Source organism: Cyprinodon variegatus, unplaced genomic scaffold, assembly GCF_000732505.1.
Source record: "Cyprinodon variegatus isolate N-32 unplaced genomic scaffold, C_variegatus-1.0 Scaffold2, whole genome shotgun sequence".
Lineage (NCBI taxonomy): Eukaryota > Metazoa > Chordata > Actinopteri > Cyprinodontiformes > Cyprinodontidae > Cyprinodon > Cyprinodon variegatus.
In genome coordinates this window covers 1,202,349-1,227,489 of record NW_015150455.1, presented here as the reverse complement: position 1 = coordinate 1,227,489, position 25,141 = coordinate 1,202,349, and the positions used below count along the sequence as shown (strand labels likewise).

General features: G+C 39.0%; 1 protein-coding gene across 5 annotated transcripts in view; it reads left to right on the top strand.

Moving 5' to 3' along the window:
* The first annotated feature begins 1,158 nt into the window (after window positions 1-1,158).
* Window positions 1,159-25,141, top strand: part of LOC107081851 (kinesin-like protein KIF13A) — a 54,852-nt gene continuing 30,869 nt past the window's right edge. For 4 of the 5 annotated variants that reach the window (XM_015370200.1, XM_015370191.1, XM_015370209.1 and 1 more), the window contains exons 1-5: window positions 1,159-1,543; window positions 1,749-1,839; window positions 21,854-21,866; window positions 24,071-24,131; window positions 24,848-24,940. In XM_015370200.1, the coding sequence (XP_015225686.1) occupies window positions 1,489-1,543; window positions 1,749-1,839; window positions 21,854-21,866; window positions 24,071-24,131; window positions 24,848-24,940 (313 nt within the window). In that variant the 5' untranslated portion in view covers window positions 1,159-1,488. Of the gene's footprint in view, window positions 1,544-1,748; window positions 1,840-21,853; window positions 21,867-24,070; window positions 24,132-24,847; window positions 24,941-25,141 lie in introns of those variants that run through there. The other variant, XM_015370218.1, reaches the window with a different exon arrangement.

The window sequence follows — 25,141 nt, the reverse complement described above, 5'->3', positions numbered from 1 at the left end:
GCTGCTTCCTGTCCGACAGGAAGTCTGTGATCCACCTGCAGGTGGAGTCAGGCACATTCAGCTGGGAGAGCTTCTCCTGGAGCAGAGCTGGGATGGTTGTGTTGAAGGCCGAGCTGAAGTCCACAAACAGGATCCTGGCGTAGGTTCCTGCAGAGTCCAGGTGCTGGGCTCCGCAGGACACACACACAGGACAAGATTCACTCATGCACAGGACAACATTCACACATCCCCAGGATAAGATCCACACATGCACAGGGCAAGATTCACTCATGCACAGGACAAGATCCAAACATGAACAGGATAATAGATCTTTGAAGCTTAGGAGGTTGCACAATTGGCCTATTAGTGTTCACTGAGAACAGTTTTGTTAATTTGATATTTTTATAACAAGTCAGTAATTAAAAAGAAGATTGGATTTTCATTTAAAATGCAAAATGGTTCGTCATTCTTTCCCTTTAAAAAAAAAAATCACTGTCAAAGATGAAAAACAACTTTTTTTCATATTTCAACTGATTCTACGAACATCTTATTCTCTGTCTGTGGTGGGCGCTGGTTCCTCACAAACCCTCAAGGGGTTTTACAACACAAAAATAAAAATATAGACACAGTATATAGACACGAGAAAAAAAAGAAATCTGGACGCGGTCTTGACAAATCTAGACAAAAAATATACAGTTGATGCTTTGTATTGCATAGTGTGCAATCACACCCCTCTACCATATATGGGCAGTGAATTCTTGGGGCATAATTTTGAACATGGAAATAAAAGTAGATGTTAATGTCTGCCTTTCTGTTTGATGAACACCAAAACCCTGCCACTATTTAGTTATTTATTTAGTTTTAAGCCCAAACCCAATAGTTTCTTATTTTGTTTTTTTTTTTTTATTTTATGTCATATTCCTATTAGTTTACTTAAGTCTGTTGTTGTTTTTTTTTCTTTCTCGACCTTTATCCTCCTGTTGTGTTTTTTTTTTTTTTTTCTTCAGTTCAATTTTTCTCTTTATACTCCTCATGGTGTTTTGTTGTGCGTAATCTTTGCTGTGCGTAAATCACTGGTCATGATGCAGTTTTCAGTTTCTCTGCTTGCCTTTTCTCCTCCCTGTGGAGGAGCTGCGTGGTGCGTAAATCCTTTCCCCTCCTTTGGCACAGCCCGTCCAGCCCTGCCAGAGGAGAGCAGTCGCGCTCCCGGTGGAAGATGGCGGTGGGGATGCTGTCTGCGGCCGGAGCAGAGGGCTCGATCCGCACAACAAGAGAACTCTGCCGGAATTAAAAGAAGAAAATGATCCTGTCCGGATTTATCTGCCTGAAAATTTGGACTTATTTTGGGAGCTTTTCTTTTTGACGATCGGGGTTTGCAGAAGCGTGGCACGAAGAAAAAAAAAAATCCGGGGCCGTTTTTCAGGGGATTTACTAACTATACATTTAGAGCTCGGCGCACAGACACAACATAAAGGGTTGGAATAAAACAACAACAAAAAAGTGATAAAAATGTCGGATACAAAGGTAAAAGTTGCTGTGAGAGTTCGGCCCATGAACCGCAGGGGTAAGTGTTGAAAACGACGGTTTCCGCTCCCAAACCTCCCTCTATTTCTCCCCTCATCGTAAACTTTAGCTGTCTTCACCATTTTCCTAAAATCATGCTCCAGTTTACTTTCAACAAGGCGAAAGTAGCTCTGATTCTCTTCCCTCCACACCCCCGCATCCTCCCTTCTTTTTTCCACCCCAAAAAAACTCCTGTCTTTCTGCAGAGATTGAGCTGAATACAAAATGTGTGGTGGACATGGAGGACAACCAAACAATCCTGCACCCTCCACCCTCTAATGCAAAAGGAGAGAACAGGTAAACACAGCTGAAATTTAACAAATAAAAACAAAAAAAAGGAACAAACATCTGATGGATTATTTGAGTTTGCAGTTGAGGATGAAATGACAGAAAGAAAGTAAAGACATTGCAATATAAACTGCAGTTTTCTTCCCTTTTTGTGTTTGGATAAAACAATAATGATTGCATTTTGTTTGGAAACTTTTTAGTTTGCTTTATGATGTATTAATGCAAGTAAACAAATGCAGTGGTTTTACAGGAACACTGCCCTCCTCCTCCTGCTGCTGCTGCTGCTGCAGAGGACAGTGTCTGTCACCCACCTGACTGCAACATGATACTCCTTATGCCATTCACTTGAACTTTCCAATACTAATCATTTCACAGGAACACCTCCACATGCATGTCTTCTGGAAAGGTTTTTTTGGTCTGTTTAGATTAGTTTTCCTCCAGTTTGTCATTACACTTTTATCGGTTTTCATGTTTTACTCAAACTCCATGAACTTCTGCTTTATCAGAAAGTCAGGAGGACAGGATCGGGAAGGGCAGAGGAGGTTGTCTGCTGTGTAGGGTTTCACAGCTCATCCGTGTATTTATTACACGGGGAAAAATCAGGGACAGGATCATGTACAGGGACAGATGTGGAACAGGGGAGCAGTTTCAATTTGAAAAACTTAAAGTAAGCAGATCTGAGTGTGAGACTGAATAGAGCAGAGGTGAGGTTCTCTGCTGTGACTCGTAATTAATTGCCAAAAACGATGAAGAACTGCAGTTTTTTTATGTCAGTATTTAATCAGTTGGTTTTAGCTGTTATTTATGTTTTCATGCAATGTCTGCTTAGATCTCTTAATGATTAATCTTAAGCTACAAGGAATCTACCAGCTGTTTTTTCTTAATTTCCCATAAATGTGAACCCTACTATTTAAAAAGATACTGTATATGTCTCTCTGTTGTCTTTAGTAGGCTTTTTTAACGTGCAAAAAAAATTGTCTTTATTGTAAGGAGTACGTTGTTGTTGTGGCTCTGCCAAATAGGTCTTAGCATGAGTGAGAGCAAAACATGTCTGTGGATTGTAAAGGCTGGGGACCCTTGGTACTGATTAAAACTAAAGAAAGTTGTTTTTTTTAAGTATTGGGCACAATTAAAATCACAATAATGAAATGACTCATGGCTGACTAAGAAAGGGGTGTCCTGATACAACTTCTTCATTTCTGATATTATACCGATATTGCTGCTTTGTGTATTAACCGCTGCTAATATTGACCCGATACGATATTGGCATGAATCACACAGGCATTTATTACTTATTTTATAGTGTGAAATTATAGAAAAGGCTTTATCAAGTGATATTTCTCAAACAGAGAACGATAATTAACATCAGTTATAAGAAAAATTGACCTATTTCATGTTTACCAAAGAGTTACATAAACTTTAAACAAAAGTGGATTGAAGCAAAGTTTTTCTAATACCGGTATCAAAGATATTAGAGGCAGGCCTATATATTCTGATATTCATGTTTTTGCTTGTATCAGAGAGATTTCTGATATCCGTACTGAATTGGGACTCTCCTATTTAACGCTAGAGATGCACCAATCCGATACCTGGATCTGATATTGACTAATAAGCCGGAATAGATATCGGTGGTTTGGTATCAGACATTGAGGATCCAATCCAGTGGACTTAACATGAAACTTTTTGCTGCTTATTTGTTAATAAATAGCACAAAGCACATTTATATCTGTGTGGATTTGCTACCTCTTTAAGTAATGTTTATGTCAAGGCTAAATCCTTCACTCACTAGATAATTGGTTTTTTCATTCAACAGTTAAATTAGATCAATAGCGGTTATGTCCAGGTATCAGTATTATGCCGTTTTTTTGCTTTGTCCTAGACCACATATGTTAGACTCTATAGATAATTAACAAAATTAGGTAATTCCATCATGGCAATTAGGTTGTTTGGGAAAAAAAATCAACTGGAGCCTTTGTTTTAGTGAAACAAATTAGTTTCACTGAAATAAAGTTTCCAAAATTTTATATTTTTTTCTATTCAAACATCATTAGATATAAAACAGACCTGTAAAACATGTTGCTAAGAAAGTTAAATAATAAATGCTAAATTCACAACAGTTCTTTATATTGATACTGGGCAGAGTGATATTATGGTGAGGATTGATTATTGATATATATGCTGTCATTCTGATTGCTAACAGTGGAGCATGAAGGTGGCAGCATCATTCTGTGGTTTATTTGCAGCAGGGATCCGGAAGCCTGTCAGAATACAAAACAATAAAGATCTTTTATGTAATACAAGCCTTTAACATAATTCCCAATAACAGATTATCGAGAGCGTGTAGCCAGAAAAGCTCGGGCCAAGTTCAGTATCTTTTCAGCACAAAAATAAACATAACGTTTTGGTTTGTTCCTAGAAACATTCAAGCTGCCAAAACAGCCTTTTTATGTAATGATTGATGAGAACATTACAGTTAGTTTTACACGTTCAGAAACAAAAGACTGATACCTGAGGCAATAAAAATACCTGGTTAGCTGATGTTAAATACAGTTTAAAGAAGAAGTTGCTTCTGTGACATGAGAAGTTGGACTCGTTTCAGCTGTTTAATGCACAGCCTCGGGTTGTTGCTCTAAATCTCTCAATCCAGAGTTAATTTATGGTTTGCTGCTTTCAAAGCTCCGTTAAGATTGCAGTGTTTCTATTAAACCTCCATGCTTCACTTTTCATTTAAATGTGCCTAGATGTGACCAAAGGCCTCAGATGTAGAACTTATAAAATGGACCCTACAGCAAAGAGTAATGCAGTCTGGTGTATGCTACCTTCTGATCTGACATGCTTTCTCTGTATAATGAGAAGATCAGAATGTGAATGCAGCTCATGTTTCATGCCTGCTAGCGTTTGTCAGAAATGTCATATTTGTCCCACAATGCTCCAGAGTTTTTGCGCTTGTTAGCTCTCCTCTGCTCTTGGTGTCATGCATGATTAGACACCCGACCTGATTACCCACAGGCGCGCAAAACGTCTAACGCTGTAGTCCGTATCTGTTTGTTTCCTGTTTTATTTACCATTTTAAATGGTTGCCCAGCTTTTTAGAGGTGCTCAAAGGGTCTCAGCGTGACTGCAAAGAACAATAAGTGCATCATAGGAGGCATGTTTTTTTTTTTTTTTTTACTTATGAGGTATGTGAAATCATTTACATTTGTTACACTTTCCCAGCAACTCAGCATTAAATAATGGGCTCACTATGCCAGCAGCTCTGGGCTAATCTGTATTTAAAGCAATTATCAGAGCAGAGTCTTCAACACAATGGCTGCATTCCAGGCTATTAAAAAAGCAAACTCGCAGTTGCTTGCAAAAGTATTTAAACATCAGTAGCTTTTATGCATTTTGTCATGTTATAATCACACATTACAATGTGTTTTATTAGGATGTTTTCTGGTAAAGTTGAGGGGAAATTTAAAACAGATTTAGGAAACAATTGATCAGTCAATGAAGATATAACTGAGCAGCACCCAATGACAGTATGACACAGCTGCAAACCTTGCAAGACACACTCTTAATCTACTAGATCACTACTAAATGTTATTTGTTTTTTTCTCCCTGCTAAACAGGCAGGGAAGAAAAGGAGAGCATTAATATAGCAAATGGTAATGAGGGCCATGTTCACTCTGGAGGAGCTGCAAAGATCTGTAGTTCAGGTGGGAGAATCTGTCAATAGGAAGATACTATTAATGGACTCCATCAGTCGGCTATATGTGGAAGAATTGCAAAATGTTCCCTGTGTGGCAAAAAAATAAAAATACAAATCACCCCTACCACACCATCTACACTGTGAAACATAGTGATGGTGGTGTAATGCTGCGGCTTGTTAATGTGAATGGGAGGATGGATGGAGGTAAATATAGGAGAGTCCTTGAAAATACAGATAAAAAATAAAAATATTTGAGAAGACTTGTGACCGGCACAGAGGTCCCTTTTCCAGAATATAATTATTTGCAATCTGAGTAATGTTGTCTGGTTCAGGATGCAGAACTGCGAACCTTCAGAAATCGTTGAGGAGCTGTTAGTACCTGATCCTAGTTTTCTTTGTTGCCTGTTTCCATGTTGACAAGTGAAACACAAACAGAATTTGCTTTATCATCTGGTGGAAACTTTCATATCTGATTTAGATTTAGTATCACATCCACAGGTATTCATGGATTTGAACAGTGATTGAAAATGTTCTCCAGTTTCTTTCAATTTAACCCCCGCCTACTTTCATCTTTGTTTTTTTTTGTTTTTTTTTGTTTTTTTTTTCTACAGTCTAGTCTGTAAACATATAGCTTGGATGATTTTTTTTATCCATAATTATGTCAAATTTCTGCTCTAAGATGCCATCTAGGCTTGTTATTTCAGATTCCAGTATTGCTGCTGCTCAGTGTATGTGTGTTTGAGCAGGAGTGTGTGTGTTCTGGCTTCTTTGGTTTTGTAAAACCATGTAATTTTCCTGTTTTCCTGCATGTGGAGCCCACATAAGATGGGCGGGGGTAGCCCTGATCTCTGGGGTTTTGCCAGATTTTGAAGACACCTGTCCCTGCGTGTTGGAAATGTGTCAGATTCAGAGGGTGTTAGCCTGCTGGATGTGGCTGCAGGGGCCAGGACCATGGGAAAATCTCTCTCTCGTGGGAATGCTCAGGCGGCGCATCAGAAAGGAAACAGCCATAATAGATATTTTTCTGAGAACACCACTTAAGGTTTAAATCTTTGGCTGTTTACTTATAAATACAGGAATTCTTAATGCAAGAAGAGAAAATCATGTCAAATTGTTCTTGCACAAATGTTCCATACAGAGGTTCCTAATTCAGCATTCTTCTTTGCATAGTTTATTAGGTTGATCAGACCACACAGCATGCCTTGAACTCAAGGAATTAGGGTATTAAAAGTGATTTCCTTTGATGGTTAAGCCACAATATACAGTATACCCTGCAAACCCATTGGCCTGTCTCCTGATCTCTCCACTGTCCTCTCCAGTGCTCCTGAGAATGAACAGTAATCTGACTGACAAATGAAACAGATCGTGACTTTGGGCCAGAAAGTTACGTTTCTCTGAGTCTCACCTTTCATCTGCTCCTTGTGTGGTCACAAATGGCATTTTTGAAACAGGAGTCTGGGATAAGTAGTTTGCTTTCAGGCACCAGTTCTCTTTTTAGGTGCACAGACATGATGGATGGGGGCAGTAGGTGGAGGTGAGCAGAAATACCTCAGGCGGCTGTCTGTGTAAGGGGCTGATTGGTGATGAGTCATGACAGGATTATACCCTTAAGCAGACACAATGGGCCATAGTACAATTACCTAGGTTCATGTCAGTCACCATATAACTGAATAGGGGGTATAAAATGTTGGGGAAACACCTGGAATTCCACAGTTCTGACCTAAAAATCGAACATTTGTATTTTTATTCTCTGAACTCGGTTAGGAAAAAGCTGCAGATTTCACATTTTACGATGATCACTAGAGGAATGTCTTTATCTGATAATGCTGTCCCCAAGCTTGTAACTGGCAACCTTATCTCTTATCACTTGTGGTTACAAGAGCTCAATTGGGTTTATCTCCACCAGCCTGTGTTATCTGCCTTCCCTGGGCATTAATTGGTTTGGTGTGGAGAGGAGGTACAATTAGAACAACATCTTCTAGGAAGCTGCATATTCTGTCCTCCCAGTCTTTGAATGATACTGAACTAATACCCCCTGCAACACTATTTGCATATTGCCTTACAATTTAGTGGGTAGAAAGAAACCATGCCATATGAAAATGATGCTCCCTGTTTTGGTTTGCAATTGTACAACAGATCCGATTAGATCAGTTTATATTGGGCATGCACTCCCCCATTGCAGCATCAAAGCACTTCCGTCTCAAATTACTTATCACACCCGAATATTAGCCTACTATGCTGTCCATGTTTCTCCCACCACCGCATGCTGGATGCTTGGAATTAAAAGTAAACTGATTAGATAGCTTGCTTTCTGGTTAATTGGACTAGTAATGTGTCCACTTCAGGGAACACGTATATGATTGATATTTAATTCCCAGTCAGTTTCAAACGGGTGTAACTCACAAAACGCTGAATTTCACATTTATTGATTGAAACATGCAAGCTGATCAGAACTGAAACACATAACTAATGACACATGCTTCAAATATGTAACAGAAATCTATATTCCTTAAAATAATTTTAAATTGCTGGTTTTAATTATTTCAATCTACCAAGAGAAACAGTACAACAATTATTTAAATATGTTTATTAAAAAACAGCCTGTTTAGTTTTTTTTCCCCCCAGTATTCAAAATATCCATGTTTTACTTTCTTCACAGAGACTTAATGAAAATCACCTTTTTAATATATGAAGTATGAATAAAGGAAGAATCTTTTTGGACAAAATCTGGAGACCTGAGATTTCATCCGACACAAGAAGTCAGCGTTCAGTATTTGAAAATAAACTGCTGTTTGGGATCCTCATGGGTAGAAAAGGGTTAGTGACTGAGAACAACTCAATGGTGTTGAAGATGTACTAAATTAAGCTCATTAAGCTTTGCAGAAGCCGGGAGGTTGTAGTGGCCCTGATGATTGATCCCTGGGGCTGTTTGGATAATTTAGATCACTGAATGAATGAGCCAAATCTTGAAGGGACCAAACAGTGCTAATGCTAGTGAGGGAGTCTTAACCAGTTCAAGAGTGATGCACAGAGAAGCGTTCCACATGCATATGTTTTCAGAAAGCCTAAACAAGAGGAAATTCTGTAAGCTTGGTAAGAGAATCAGTAACATGAGGCCCAATGCACGGGCAGAGATTTCCAGATAGACAGAGGCAGGAAGCAGATCAAAGGTCCAGGCTTGGGTCATACATGATAGGCAAATAAATTGAAATGTGACTAAAATATAGTAAACATTGCAGCTGAAAATTATTTAATAGCTCCAAGTTTGGTAGTTCATTGAACTAGGAGTAGTATCAGGCCACCCGAGGGCTTTGGGAGGGTCGACAGTGAGGTGCAGGCAGGCAAAAGAGATGCATGTTTTTTACATCAGTCTAAAGGAATTTCAAATAACAACAGAAAAATTTGATACATTTGTTACTGACGATTTTAATAGCAACTTAGAAAGATCTTTTGTTTTGCTAAATATTGAGGCAATTCTAAAACTTTAACGACCTACGAAAAAGTATTTGGTTGTCTTTTGCGAAAATATTTCCAGCAAAAATGTTAGTGTTAAGGTTTCAGAGGACAGTAACTTTTGATGTAGTGTTCTAATGTTTTCTCTCCCTGTACTAAATAACAATGCTGTCTTGTCCAGTGACTGCCCTCAGGAATGTTCTCTTTGTCTTTCTATACTAGTCAATTTGTGCCAAGAATCAACCTTTACATCCACCGAGATCTTGTTCTAAGTCAGTTGGCCCTAAAGGATTCACATAGTTTCTTTTTTTTGTCCTGTTTAGTGAAAGTGCTTCCAGTAAAGTCCCTAGAGCATTTGAATTCACTTTTCCCCATTCACTTGTTTGTTTAGAGGGTGGGATATTGTTTATATCTTGATCCAGAACTCTTTAAGAGAAAAAAAAAAAAACGCGCCCTGCCTCATTGTTGAGCCTGTACCTCATTAATGTCAGATGTTGCCTCTTATATTGAGGGCAGCAGTGTAAGTAAAAAATCGACATTCAGACATTAACTCCGTAATGAGTTTTTTGCATGATTCTCTGTGATGAGGCCTTTTTGAAGTTTGCATGCGGGCATTTAGTTTTCATGATTTTGGTTTGGAGTTACTGTCACATTAATGAGCATTTCTTTGTATATGTTTTAAGCACATAACTTATGTTCTGCTTTGCTCACAGTGAGTCAGCTCACTCTGGATTTTATTACTCTCAGCAGCAACATGCTGTATCTTTTTGGATTGTTGCATTCAGACAGCATCACAGGTGACAGATGTCAACTCCCTTCCTTTGAAACTAGTCATACCTGCACCAGAAATGTTTTATATAAACTTCACTTTACCCTGAGTTATTTGATGACTTTTGACTCACCAGCACATTCGGACAGTCTTGTTCTCTGTGTTTGAATGCACACTGACTTGGCCCTCAGCCTGCTGACCTGACTTGTCACTGCGGTCTCAGAAATACCGGAGAGGATTAAATTAGAGGCTTTTTGCATCATATGCTGTATTGTGAACACTTGTTATGGAAACTTGAAGGCCCCATGCTGAAGGTGGTATGATTATCATGTGTGCTGCTTGTGGCAGTGATTAGCCTGTTATTCAAAATGCACTTTTTGGCTTTCAATTTGGAACTTTGACTCATGAGGCTGGTAGGCTGACTCTCCTCCATGTTTACCACGTAGCTTAGAGACAGCAGATGCAAGATACAAGAAGGTCCTGGTTTTTTTTTTTTTTGATGACCTGAAAAGTTATATATCCCCAGCCACTCCAAATATTTTCATACTAAACTAATTTTAGTTTTCAGAACTGTCAGTGCTTTGCTTTGTTAAAAACAACAAAAAAACCCAACTAAATTATTAGGAATTGGTATTGAAGGTGTTTCTGTTTTGAATGTTGCATTTTTGATACAAGGTTTACTTACTCATTTTTAAGCTGATAAGCTTTATACATAGAAACACAGACATTCCTCTGCTGGACAAAACGGAATAAAACATTTAACAGTCCATTTAGATCAAAAATTTGGATAATTTTGATTTATTATGCAATAACCTCTCCTCCTGTCTCAAAGATCTGAGCTAATATTGAATAATAAATTACTTGAACTTTATTGATCTCACATTGGAGAAATTTACCTCTGCATTTAACCCATCCCCTTGGGGAGCAGTGGGCTGCCATTGTGTGGCGCCAGGGGAGTAATCGGGGATTAAGGGTCTTCCTCAGGAATCCAGAGTGAAGGCAGTAGGATTCGAAATGGGTATTTGCATCCTTCTCAAAGCACAAGCACACTGCTATAAACCCATGACTCTTACTCTTACAGACTGTTACAACTCTTATTTCTTCCTCTCCTCTCTCCTGCTCTCTGTGTCAGATGTTCAGTTATTCCTCTGTCACTTTTGGTGATAATGGTATGTGTAATAAGTGTTGTATTTGTTTAGCTTTGGAGGCAAGGGTGTCATAGTTAGAACCCAGGCTTCAGGTTGTTGAACATCCATTAGTTAAAGTAGGCCCCCCCTCCAAAAGTGCCTGAGCAGCCAGGCCATTACTGTAGGTAACCGTACACAGAAAGTTTAGGCACCACCAACCCGTCCACATTTCGAACCGATTTTCCCTGCTCGGTGACGCACCCACTAAGAAGCCCACTCTGGTGATTGGCAGCTCTATAGTCAGAAACGTGGCATTAGAGACACCAGGGACCATAGTCAAATGTTTGCTGGGGGCCAGAACAGGCAAAATCAAATCCTAACTGAAACTGCTGGCTAAGGATAAGGTTAAATACTGTAACATTGTTATTCACGCTGGCGGCAATGACACTGGCGGCAATGACAAAATTAGTGTTGCTTCGGTGTGTAAGTTTGCCAAAACAATGTCGGACTCCGTAATTTTCTCTGGTCCCCTCCCTGATCTGACCAGTGATGACATGTTTGACCGCATGTCGTCATTAAAACCACTGGTTGTCTAGGTGGTATCCTAAACAACGTGGGCTACATTAATAATTGGCACTAATTAGGAGAGATGGCATCCATCCCACTTTGGATGGTGCAGCTCTTCTTTCTAGGAATCTGGCCAAATTTATTAGTCCTCCAAAACCCTGACAACCCAGGGTGCAGACCAGAAAGAAGAGTCGTAGTTTAACACACATCTCTGCAGCTTTCTACTGTTACCCACTCATTAATCCATACAGCCAGTGTCTTGCCCATGATCAAAATCGAATAAATTAGAAAAGATTCCCAAAGCACTAAATGATGGTAATATAATTAAAATTAAAATAACTCAAATTGGGAAAGAAGTTAAAATGATTAAATGTGGTTTATTTAACATAAGATGTCTTTCTTCTAAAAATCTGCTAGTTAATGACTTGATTTGTGATAATCACATTGATTTATGTTGCCTTACAGAAACTTGCAAGAGGATTATGTGCGGATAAATGAGGCAACTCCTTCTAGTTATTTAAATTTTCACATACCCAGAAATTCTGGGCAAGGAGGAGGAATAGCAACAATCTTTCAGTCTGACTTACTGATTACTCCAAAGGCAGTTAATAATTACAACTCTTTGAAAATTTAACCCTTAGTTTCCTTCATCCAAATTGCAAAGCAAGAAAGCCTCTTCTTTTTTTTAACTTTGTATTGTATACCAGGTCATTACTCTGAATTTTTAGATAGGTTTTCGGAGTTCCTTTCTGATTTGGTATTAAATACTGACAGGATCATCATAGTGGGGAATTTTAATATCCATGCTGACATTGAAGGTGATAGCTTAAGTGCAGCATTTGGTGCTACCTTGGCTTTGTTCAAAATGTGAATAGTCCCACACATTTTCATCTTCATACCTTGGACCTTGTGCTGACATATAGCATAGAATGTGAAGAAATAACAGTATTTCCTCACAACCCTTTAATTTCTGACCAATTTTTAGTAACCTTCAGGATTACTTTAGCAGAGTTCTTCTCCCCCAAAAGGTTTAACTTTAGCAGATCATTATCAGATAGTGCAGTTATACATTTTAAAGAATCTGTTTTACTTTCTCTTCTCTGCGTCACTGAGCAGTGAGCCTTCAACTGGTATGTTAGATCCAGTTCCAGCCAGGTTATTTAAGAAACTATTCCCTTTGATCTTGTCCTCCATTTTAATTATGATGAATATATCCCTGTTACAGGGATGTGTACAAAAGGCTTTTAAGGTTGCTGTAATTAAACCTTTACTTAAGAAACTGTGTCTTGACCCAGATGACTTGGTCAATTAGAGAGAGACCTATATCCAATCTTCCTTTCTTATCTAAAATTCTTGAGAAAATAGTTGTCAAACAAGTGTGCGACTACTTACACCATAATGAACTTTTTGAAGAGTTTCAGTCTGGCTTTAGAGCTCATCATAGCACTGAAACAGCTCTGGTGAAAGTCGCTAATGATATTCTCATGGCCTTAGATAATGGGCTTGTATCTGTGCTCGTCCTGTTGGATCTCAGTGCTCCATTTGATACAGTTGATCATAATATTCTTTTAGAAAGACTTGAATATTTTGTTGGGATTAAAGGAGCAGCACTAGACTGGTTTAAATCTTATCTATCTGATCAATTTCGGCTTGTTCACGTTAATGACAAATCTTCCTCATGTTCAAGGGTTAACTGTGGAGTACCACAGGGATCAGTGCTAGGACCAATTCTTTTTACTATATACCGTAAATTCTCTAATATAGGCCCGGGCCTTTATTTCACTCAAGTGCATCGCGGTCCAGGCCTTTATTGGATAGAGGCCAGTATTAGAGACAGGCCTCTATTGCTATTTGAGCAAAACAGACTACCAGTGGAATGAATAAAAATGAGATTTTGTGTCTATTTGAACCTATAAAACACTAGGTTCATTTATTGAAAAAGTACAATTACCATGTCTCGCTTGGTTTGAAGTAAAAAAAAAATATAAAAATCCTCCAATTCTGTTTAATTCTCCTCCTCAGTTTCCTCCTCCTCTTCATCTCTCCCTTTATTCTCCTCATCACTCGCGCTGCTCCTCCTGTTCTGCTGCGTGTCTGTTCTCTTCCTCGCGCAGACGGGCAGCAGCAGGGCTTGTCGTTCAGCTGCGCAGGGCTGTGGTACTTGTATGTTACTACCACAAGTATAATGTTGAGGTATGCCCAGAAAAAACGTTTATAGCCCCGGCCTGTATTAGAGACCGGCCATTATTTACCTCCTCTGACAGCGAGACCGGCCATTATTAGAGACCCGGCCGCTATTGGAATACAGGCCAATATTAGAGAATTTACGGTATATATGCTCCCAATCGGTAGAATAATTAGACAGCATGGGATTAATTTCCACTGTTATGCTGATGATACTCAGCTATATCTGTCTATAAATCCAGATGAAGCTAACCCATTACATGGATTACAGGAATGTCTTAAAGACATAAAAACCTGGATGACTCTAAAATTTCTGCTTCTGAATGCAGACAAAACAGAAGTCCAGAGTCTTTGAAAAAGAAGCTGATTAGTCAGTCACTTCATGTGGATAGGATTAAACTGATTTCAGATAATGTATTTATCTTTGATCAGGACCTGTCATTTAAATCCCATATCAAAGTTGTTTCTAGAATTTCCTTCTTTCATCTGTGAAATATTGCAAAAATTAGAAATATCCTGTTCAGGGGTGATGCTGAGAAACTAGTCTATGCATTTGTTACTTCGAGGCTGGACTGTTGTAATTCTTTACTATCAGGAAGTCCACAAACTGTAGTTAAAAGCCTACTTTAAAAAAAAAAAAAACACTTTAGATTTTAAAATGGAACATTTTTCTATTTTTGTTTATTCAATTATTTTTTTTTTAAATCTCAATTTATAACATGGATGCATAAACACATAAAATTGTTCAGTGTTAAATTCTGTTTAAAGTAACAGATTATAATTAAAAATGTCTCCGAACCTTAACTGGTTTTTGATTTTCTTTATGCGGACCCTGCTGATTTTCATTGGTTACCCCTGGTTTAGGCCATATTTTTAAAAAAACTCATCAATGATCTTATGTCCTTTTACGTACAATTTAAAATTTGTTGAAAACTAAATATATTTTAGGGACATGCAGTATGCTTTATTGCTAAATCTGATGAAGTCTTTCTTTAAATTCAACTTTTTTACCTATATCCAAGCACATTTTTTTCTTTCTATTTCAAATATTTTGGAGTCCTGAGAAAAACAATATCATCCATTCAGACTTTAAAGAAAATTGAAAATTTGTATCATCCTGGAACAACCTGATAAGTCGAAACTTGATTGCTTAAGAGTAGCTTTATTCATAAAAATTCTTCATACTCCTCATTGAATTAAAGAAAAACCCACAATGGTCACAGAAATCAATCGAATCTGACTAAAGCAATAAATAGAATTTTATCTCACATTGGAGAAATTTCAACCATGCTTCAACAGAATAATAAAAAAAAAAAAACAAATGAAACAGGCCTGATTTTCATTAAATTTTTATCTATTATTACTTTTGTCAGAAACATGTCATTTCCGTAACCAATTGGGGTTTTTCTTTGATTAAACGAAAGCTACCAATAGCCTTTTCCACGTGTGTATAGGGATGTTATGTCAATAAACAAACCTGGGTCTATATTTTAAATCTGTATATATTTCTTTTACCTAATGTCAATGATGAAGCTTTTGTTTTGATTAAGGCAGTTAGCTGTTTAATTTTTGTTCTGTCCATTTTCTTATAAAGCATAAGGGGTCTTTCTAGCATGAGTAGCCTCCAATGTGAGAGGCGTGTAAGCAAGAAGGTTCTAAATTGTTTGTGCAGCAGCATTTAGTTCCCTCTGCCTGTTTTTGTCATCAGCCTGCAGACTTCCTTCAGCCCTTTGTTGAGAACATTTCCAAATGTCCACCATGGACACGTCTGACTGTCAACACCTGTCCTGTTTACTTTAAAATCCTCGATGCTTGAAACAAAAGAAACAATTTTGGCTTAGTCTGGAACTTTCTTTGAATCCAGGTCAATTGGTTGTCCGACGGATCCAGCCCCTCCTCTACTGTAATACTGCTTGCAGAAGGATGACCTCTGTATTGAGTGGGTGGAAACTTAAGTGTCCTGTTCCAAACACACTGAGAGGTTATTTCTATCTCAGAGCCTCCAAGTGTTTGGTGCTCTATCTTTGCTATTAAACTCCTGAAGGGTTTAAGCTGAACTGCTTCTGAAAAATCTAAAAACGTTTTGGCAAATGGGCTGGAGAATAAGTAATATGTGAGGGTGAGGGGAGGCTGGGGGCTCAAGAATAGATCAACAGAAGGGTTTTAAATATGTGGCAGGGAGTGGCAGATATCTTATACTGTATGTGTGTATGTACAGGAAAAACTAATGCTGTTCCTCCCAATAGGAGGATAATTTATTCTGTTTAGGGGAAAAAAAAAATCAGTTTAAAGTAAAACAACAAAAAGATAATCCCAATCATTTCTCAAAGAAACTTTTAAAGCCCTTCAGTTAGGTTTTTAGTCATCTTGCTCACAGATTATTTGCGAATCGTGGATTAAATCAAATGCCTTGCAAAAAAAAAAAAATCTAACCTGTGTATTTTATTCAGTACTTTTGCGAGTTCAGCTTCGCATTGTGATTTGTATTTGGCTTGGATAGATGTCTCAGTAGGTGGATGATGCTGTAGATTAATCTGGTTTGTTGCCTGCTGGGCTTGAAGAGTGCAGTTTTCGATGGCATAATAACCCAGTGGCCTTAATCCAACCCTGTAACCACAGGGCTGGGGGGTTCCTCCACTGCCTTTCCACTATTTGTAGATGCACAAACAAAATCAAAAATATGACAAAAAATGTGATCATAGTGCCTGTGACCAGGCCAGCTGAGAAAATATGCTAGGGCCCAGGACAATACCATCTTTTAGTGTTTTCCACCTTACACTAGCTACCGGATGCTATACTTTGAAATCACATAGATAAATGCATTGCTTCTTACCTGGCATTGAATTGCCATCATTCTTCTGCAATTCCTTTCCTGGACCTGTTCCTGACTCATCTTCAGTTTATTTTTAATATCATAAAATCCCTCAAGCCTTTGCTGTCATCTTCCCTTTTTTTCTGAACTTCTGAAAACCTGACATTCATAGTTTGCAACGAAATTAACTTGAAAAGTTGTGGCCCGCCATTGTCCTAGTGAAACCATTTTATGCTGAGGTGGGGCGTGGTTGTAATAGCCTGTTATTTATAGAAAACATTACATATACACAANGCCAACCATTCATGCAATTTTATTTATTCATTTTTTTAAATTAATAATCGATTCTTGGCATCAAGAATCGATGCAGTAGATCACGAAAATTAGAATCACGATGCATCATCATCATCACGATTATTTTGCACACCCCTAATATATATATATATTCACGTGTGTGTGTTTTTACTATATATATTGTAAAAAACATTGGAAAAGATAAAGACATTAGTTTTTTTATTATAAATACTGAATTTATTACATACAATGTGTGGTAAACTCATACATACTTCTGCATGCATAAGTTTTCAAACAAAATGGATAAAAAGCATTATAAAATCCTATTGATTTATTAAACTAAAATGATTATTAACCTATTCTGGGTTCGATTCCCGGCCCGGGGCCTTTCTGCATGGAGTTTGCATGTTCTCCCTGAGCATGCGTGGGTTCTCTCCGTGTACTCCGGCTTCCTCCCACAGTCCAAAAACATGACTGTTAGGTTAATTGGATTCTCTAAATTAGGTGTGAGTGTGTGCGTGAATGGTTGTTTAGGTGTGAGTGTGTGTGTGAATGGTTGTTTGTCCTGTGTGTCTCTGTGTTGCCCTGAGATGGACTAGCGATCTGTCCAGGGGGGACCCCGCCTCTCGCCCATTGACTGCTGGAGATAGGCACCCAGCACCCCTCGTGACCCCACTCGGGATAAGCTTGTCAGATAATGGATGGATGGATTATTAACCTTATGATAAAAAAAAAAAAAACTTTATTTGCAATGGGCTCAAAACAAAATAGTATTTTAAATCTCAACAAAAGAAAATTAAAATAGAAAATATAAGTTTTGAGTTTGTTTTAAAAAAAAAACTGTAAAACTTTTTAGTCACCGTCATCACAAGGCATAGCTAATAACGTTAATAATATGAATTATCACTATTGAAAGAGATATTTCTTTCTCTGCTTAGTCTGCTAAGCAGAGAAAGAAATATCTCTTATAGTCTCTGCTTAGTCTGCTGCCTCCGCGACCCGATTCCGGATAAAGCGGGAGACGACGAGTACGAGTATGAGTATTTCTTTCTATAAACCAAATCTGTAGTTGCGTCAAGTAAGAGGAGGTTTGGGAGCATCACCGGGGGACAACACGGTGAGTCCCCCGATGGGGCTTCCAGCTTCAGCCATGCTCTGGTAAAGCTAAAGCTACAGCAGATAGCATCTGCCTCCAGGGAGTTAGGAATATGATGCTATCTGGCACTTCTGGGCCATAGATCCACATTTATGCAGCCAAAACACTCAGCTATCAGGACCTAATGTAACATGGCTGTTAGTTATTAGACATGCATGAATAATAATGCAGTAGACCTGCTAACTGATAATCAAATCTATCAATAAATAACATTGATATAAGAACTGTGGAATTACAATTAGGATATACATAGTGAAACATTTACGTTTTTCTAGTAACATGACATTAAAGTCTTGACTTTTGTTTATACTTTAAGCATTATTTTAAATGTGAATAAAAGCTATTTTAATTTAAGAGAATAAAACTGGACAGACAATGAGGACAGACTGTACTAAAGCTTGGATGGATTCTGAGGAGCACACAGGTTTTTGAGGGGATTATGGAGCTTATTTCCAAAGCAGAGTGGGAGAACTGGAGCCTAATGTGCTTTAACTAACTGAAAGGGGGAGGTTTTCATGTTTTTGTAAGTAGAGGCAGTTTAGATGAGTTTGTGAGTTTTAGAAGTCTTTTTTTGGAATAAAATGGGAATGCTTTAGGAAGTTATAGCTTTCTAACATCTTAAATAATTCCTGTTCCTCCCATTGTCAAGCGGGGGATTCCAGACATACCAGAGCTGGAGACATTAACTGTACATACAATAGATTAAACAATGAGCAGGAGGCACCAGACTGCAGCAGCGCACAGGCGGGGTTGTTTTCAGATGCAGAGTCTTTCTTTAAAGTGTTACTCAAACCCTTTCTTTTTTTTTTTTTTTTTTTTTTGATATTCTGTTTTTTTTTTACTTTAGTGGCAGTTACTGTAGATTTTAGTCTCTTACAAGTACCTAAACTTATGCTTTAAGACCCCATCCAATGCCTGACTGTAGGAAATCCGACTTTAGTACAGAGACCCAGGCTGTCAGAAGCTTATCTATATTACTGACTGTTGTGCTTCCTGGACATCCTCTGGACTCTACTGTAGAAAAGTCCTGTCTGGGACCATCAGTTGTCAGTATATGCATTAGGGCTGCAAAAAGTTATTTAATAGGATACTTTTTTTGTGGTGTTCAAAGCAGGTGAAGCTAAAACGTCCTTATATTAGAGAAAATCAAGAAAAAAAGAATTTTAAGCTTACATTAAAATGTTTTTCATATTGTTCACACAGTTTTCTCTAAATCACTGATTGGTGGTTTAGTTCTTTCAGCAAAAGCCTTGTTTCAGGGTTTTCTTGCTTCACTTAACAAATCGGTTCCAGTTGATTAGTGAATTAGTTGACGATTATTTCAATAATCGGTTAGTCTAATTAATTGTTATAGCCCCAATTTGCAGATAAGCAAAGTTTTGAGAATTTTATTTACACGGCAGAAATTCACAGAACAAGTGCTGAGCAGAACATTAATGGTATAGTGGAGTATGTTGTTTTTCCATGTGGATCATCAAAATAACTGGTCCCCCTAATTGTCAATCATGCAAGTAATATGTTTACGTAAGGCCATCCTACATGCTCGTCCTCATAGGTAGCTATCTTTTTCTACGCATGCGCACTTTCAGTCGTATATGTGTGGTGAGCTACGGTTTCAGGCAGTCATTGAAGCTCGCCTTTCTAACCATGGTTCTTTGAAAATGGCCGAGGGTCATAAGAGAAAAAGTGTCAATTGCCAAGTTTCAACTTGACAGGTAAAGTTTGGCGTGCCGTTTGGCTAAATCCATTTCACATCACTGCTAGTAAAAGTCATCTACTCCTATAATTATAACTTTCCAGGGAAGACATGTTTATTTATTTTGTAATTTTTATTGTTAGTAGTTATACGGTGGACACCGATCCTTATTTATACACACACATACAAGCAGGTCATTTAAAAAAAAAATAAATACATTTTTATGTACCCATAGTCTTATTTGTGGGGAAACTTTTTTACATATAAATATGGTTGAGATGAGATCCATCCGAGCGACCGTCTTATCACTGAAGAGGGATGCATCATATCAGGCATTATCAGGTAAAGAAAAGAAATGTAAAATTAGCTGAAGTGGAAAAATACAGGGAAAGTAAGAAGTTACATTCTGAACATCCATCAATTCCCATAGATTTAGACTCTCACCCTTGATTTTAAACGTTTTAGGAATTAATAATCTTGCTCACAGCTTAAATAAGGGGAAATATGGCAAACATTTTTATCAAATATCTATACCCTAAAAATAACTTTGTACTGAAGAAAGCCATTTTTTATTGGTTATGCAGTTTGCAACAAATGTTCATTAACAGTCATTTACGTAACCCTTCTAGACAACAGTACCCATAACATAAACTCACTGTACTGGGATACATCATATCAGGCATTATTTTTAGCTGATCTTAATGTCCCATTTAGGAATTCCTTTGTCCCTGATACCAAGCCAAGCTATTTAGAGACTTGTAATTTTCCAATACCAGTCATCCCCTGTTGTTGAAACAGTGAGATACTGGTAAGGAAAATATTAGCTTTTATAAGTGCATTTGCTGCAGCTGCTTCATTCTTTTGGTTTCTGCTTAATCCCCCACCCACCACAGCATGGTCTTCAAGGATGGGCTTGCTGATGGCATTGTTTATGCTAGCTCTGCCTCTGTTCGACTGAAGTAGGATGACCAGAAGGTCATAAAATGTTGATTGCTGAATCATTTATTAGACAAACTCGTTGCACGTACATGAAGACGACACATGTAAGAGCCGGAGGTGCCTTGGTTTATTGTAATTTTAGAGGCAGACATTAAACAACAGTCTGGTCGAAGATTTAGATTAGGAACCCTTACACCCCCTCATCTATTACTGCGCTACCCACTCAAAGAACCCAAACACAGCTACAGAGGCTCCTGTTTTATATCATTTCTGCTTTAAGGAGACCACTCTGCATGGCAACAACAGGTTTGAGTAGAGAATAGATCCTATTACGAGTGGGTGTGGTTATTCACGGTGCAGCTCTGTAGTCTGTGACTCAGCTTAAAATTGTGAGTGTCTCTGGTCTCTGGATGGTTCCGTGGGGTGGGTGTTGATTAAGTCTTCCTGATGCACCCTGCATTAGTTCCCATGCAAAACCAATGCCCACCCATGTCTCTCTGCCAAGAGTGTTCTGCAGGAAGGATGTGCTGACTCCAGGAGGACTGGCAGAATCAAAGAGACGGAGTTTGTCTGAAACCATCCAGAGACACTATGTGTGTAATATGTCGTGCACAATGCAGCAATGTGGTTGCATTTATCCTCATTCAGCAGAGGCTGTAGAGTTCAAGGAGCTGCTGAGCTTTGGTTCTTCCACCCTCGATGACAACCTTAATGTAATAGACACAAAGTTATGCCTTTACAACTGCAAATCTAAAAAAGGCGGCTCACATATATATTCAGCCCTTTTTATCTAAGTGACAGCATTTAGCTGTGGGAATGCCTCCCTTAAGCAGGATAACTGAGGAGAGTTGAAGAAAAGCAAATGTTCACCACACTTTTCCAGATTTATATATTCATCCAATAAAGTGCATTAAAGTTGTTGGTTGTAACGGAGACAAACTGAAAAGAAGAGGAGCGTATATTCAACCCTCTTGTCCTTTACGGCGGTGGTCGGTTGTTGTGAGTGCAGCTTCCCCAAACTGGCCTCCGTGTGAAGTCCACAGGAATAAGAGCTATTTATTCAATAGAGTCAGTGGGACATTGAATCTTAAATCTCCTCCCTTCCTCACGCTCCACCGGCCAGATTAAAGAGTCGACCACAAACTTACTGTATTGAAATGAGAAAGACAAGTAAATAACATGTCATATGGTAAAAAATAATATATTTCTGTCATGAGAAAGTATTCACCCTTAATGATTTTTTCCTGTGTAGATTCTTACCTTTCTATTTCTCTCTGTTTCTATTTCCTGCTCACTTGCTCCTGTGTATGATGGATCGACCTTCTGTTTGAACAGGAAGCAGCCCAAGGTATGTATGTTTTATCCATTCATTTTTCAGACATTTGCTGCTCCAGAACTTATACACCCAACAAGAGTGTTTCTCCCGCACAGGTTGATTCCTGGTTGTGTCAGTGTTTCTAAGGAGATGATTTAAGTTTTTTTCGGTTAGATTTGTGGGTCAGCAGGAGCCAGATAAATGTCCGTGTGAATGTGTCAGCGCTCTCCCAAACTCCCACAAAGGCTCCACAATGAGAGAGGGATGAGCGCGGACATTGGGGTTGTGTGTGTGCACATTCAAAGCTGCATTGTTGTAGCACACCCCCACTTCCCCCCGTAACAACACACGGCTCAGAGATGTTTCACACACCAGGGACGGGCTTTGTGCTCAGATTCCCCCCCCTCCTGACTGGACCACGGGTGAGCATGGTCTCTTGGGCATGCAAACCTGAGCTGCCCTGTTATAACCCTCCACTCAGACAAGCACGTGTCCGTCTGCCCTGTTCATTGCTTAGTGCATTCTTCAACGCAATCATAGATAACTATTTATTTCTTGGAAAAAAAAGGGGGGCTTTGGTCCTTCTCTGCTTCATCATCATTTATGCTGCTGATTAATAGTAATTGTCCTATCAAGGGAAATCTGTTGTGCAATCACACCCATGGGCTGAAGGGAGCCAGAACAGAGGGCACTGCAGCCCTGGTCTCTAAAACAGCCCTAATTGAGAATGATGGCACTTTTGTTCCTTTGAATGGCACCCATTCACTTGTCTGAAGTCACAAGAGGAAGTCTTGCTCTCAGTGCATTCAGTGATCTCAGAGCTTCCCATGCTGACTGTGCAGCCTCGGCCTCCCCAGTTCAGTTATTATGTGGCATTTGGTATTTCTGTTGGGGTGGGATGGGGTGGGGGGTGGCGGGGTTCTTTTTAAATAAGCTGCAGCAGATTGAAAGTCAGCGAGGAGGGTCAGTGCATTCTGAGGTTTAGTTTGCTTTCTGTGGGAATCAAATAAAATTATACCACTTATAAAATCACAGAAAGTCTAATTATTTAAATATAATTATATATAACATTATAACAAATTGCACATTAAAAGAACATTTTTTTTTCTCTTGATCAAGTTTGTAAAACTCAGAACTTTTTTCTGTTTCATAAAATGCATCAAAACTGATATAATTTAGTATTTTTTTTAACACAGATCAACCACCAACAACATAAATTCCCTTGATTTTCAGTCCCTTAAAAATCAAATGAAAACTGTGTTTGCAACATATGAGGGTTGACATTTCTGTCAGAATTAACATTACTACCACTATCACAACACCGTTAGCCCAAATTTTTTCTTCCGTATGATGTAGACCTGATAGACTGAATTTGAAAGTAAATCTGAAATCAGCTGGGAGAAGCTTGATTTGTGAAAAAAAAAAGGTATTTTTCAATTTGGGCCGCCGTGATTTCAAAAGTGCGGAACTGCTGCCAGTGCAAAAGCAGATACAGAGTAAACCCAGCAAGATTGTTTCTAAAAGATTTGTCAATGAAGATTTGATGCCTGTAAAGTAGCAGAAGCTGCTCTCAACAATCCGAGAAAATGTGTTTAAAATCGGCGCTTCGACTATAGATTGCTATGGTGTGAGCTAGAAATGACAGAGACTCCTGGTAAAGTGTCGAAACGTCATCAGAAAAACTGAGCCAAAGTTCGGTTGCCTCCGATTGAAGCCTGTTTGGTGTGGCTGCCGTGACATCAATGACTGAGACTTCACACATGCTGGAGCTGCTCTGTCTGAGATAGCCTTCTCTCTGTGCCTCACCAGCCCAGTACTCCTGCAGGTGGCTGGAGGATACTGGGTCTTTCTGTTATAAAAGTCAGTGCTGTGAGCCCTTGGCCTGAAAGCCAAATGCCAGTCTGTAGTACCGGGAACAGCATTGGCCCAGTTTCCTTGGAGATGATCCTCGGTGGCTGGGATGCTTCCCTCAGAAGCAAACACACTGATTTATGAATTCATTTCACTGCAACAGACCAAAAACTCTGTTGCTTTACACAGACAGTCATGGACCCATCCCGTTGAACAAGGCTATCTGGTTTCATTTTACTTGCTCGGACAAGCCCTGCCCTGCTGTTTGACTGTACAAAGTTGTACGGTAATCCAGCATCTTTGAGCTTCTGGTTTGTTTTCGGCAGACGTGCTCGGACAGGTGTGAGAATGCACGCTGATGATATCTGTCTCCTTCTTCTTGGCAGGTTTTTGCTTTTGACCACTGTTTCTGGTCCATGGATGAGTCCAACGTTCCCAAATATGCCGGTGAGTCATTGATCCTGCACTCAACCTAAGAGCTCAGCTAATGGAGCAGGCCTGTGTGAAGAGCTTTGTGTTGCCACTGTCGGAGCAGGGAAATTCCAACCTTGATGGGAAACAAAGCCTTTACAGGGTTTGGACAAATGGGATCATTTGGGTTCTAGATGCATTTGTTAGAAAATAAGTCAGCACTTTGTTTTCTTTCTTTTAAAAATTATAAAGCGCTTGTAAGGTTTTAGCTCTCCATCCAGAGTTAAACTCTCTGCTGTTGTAAACAAAGCATCCTAAGAAAAACTCTGTCTATCTAGCTGGTGCTAGAATAAAACAAGGGCATAAAACTTTCATGAGATTTATGTGTCTGTCTGATGCACATTATAATAATCATTCCCTATACTTGGTTTGCCATAAAGCTTGCATTTGATTTGTGCTGAACTGCCAGGGCAGTCTGCTCAGGGAAAGGTTGCCTCAAGGCCCCGAGCCAAGGCTTTATTTAGCTCATTAAACAGCTGTCCCATTCAGCGGGGCCAATAAGAAAGCTTCCTCTGCACAGCTTTACATTTTCCAAGTGACCAGACAGGAATCCGCCAGACTCTTATTCATCCCCCAGTGGGCCTTGTCAATACACAGCGTTGTGCTGATTTTACAGACTATTGAGATAACTTGATGACAGCTGACACTGTTTACCCTGATATCCATGGCAACTGAATCTTTCTATTAAAAAGGTCAAGAGGTGGTGTTCAAGTGCCTTGGAGAGGGAATACTTGAAAATGCATTCCAGGGATACAACGCCTGCATATTTGCCTATGGACAAACAGGTAATGAGAAGGAAAATCTAAGCCGATCAAATTAAATTTCTGTTTTGCATGATTGGCCATTCTTTAACTCCCCTTGATCTTTACTGCATCCACCAGGACCAAAACAGATTAAAGAAATAGTCCATCCATCCATCCATCCATCCATCCATCCATCCATCCATCCATCCATCCATCCATCCATCCATCCATCCATCCATCCAT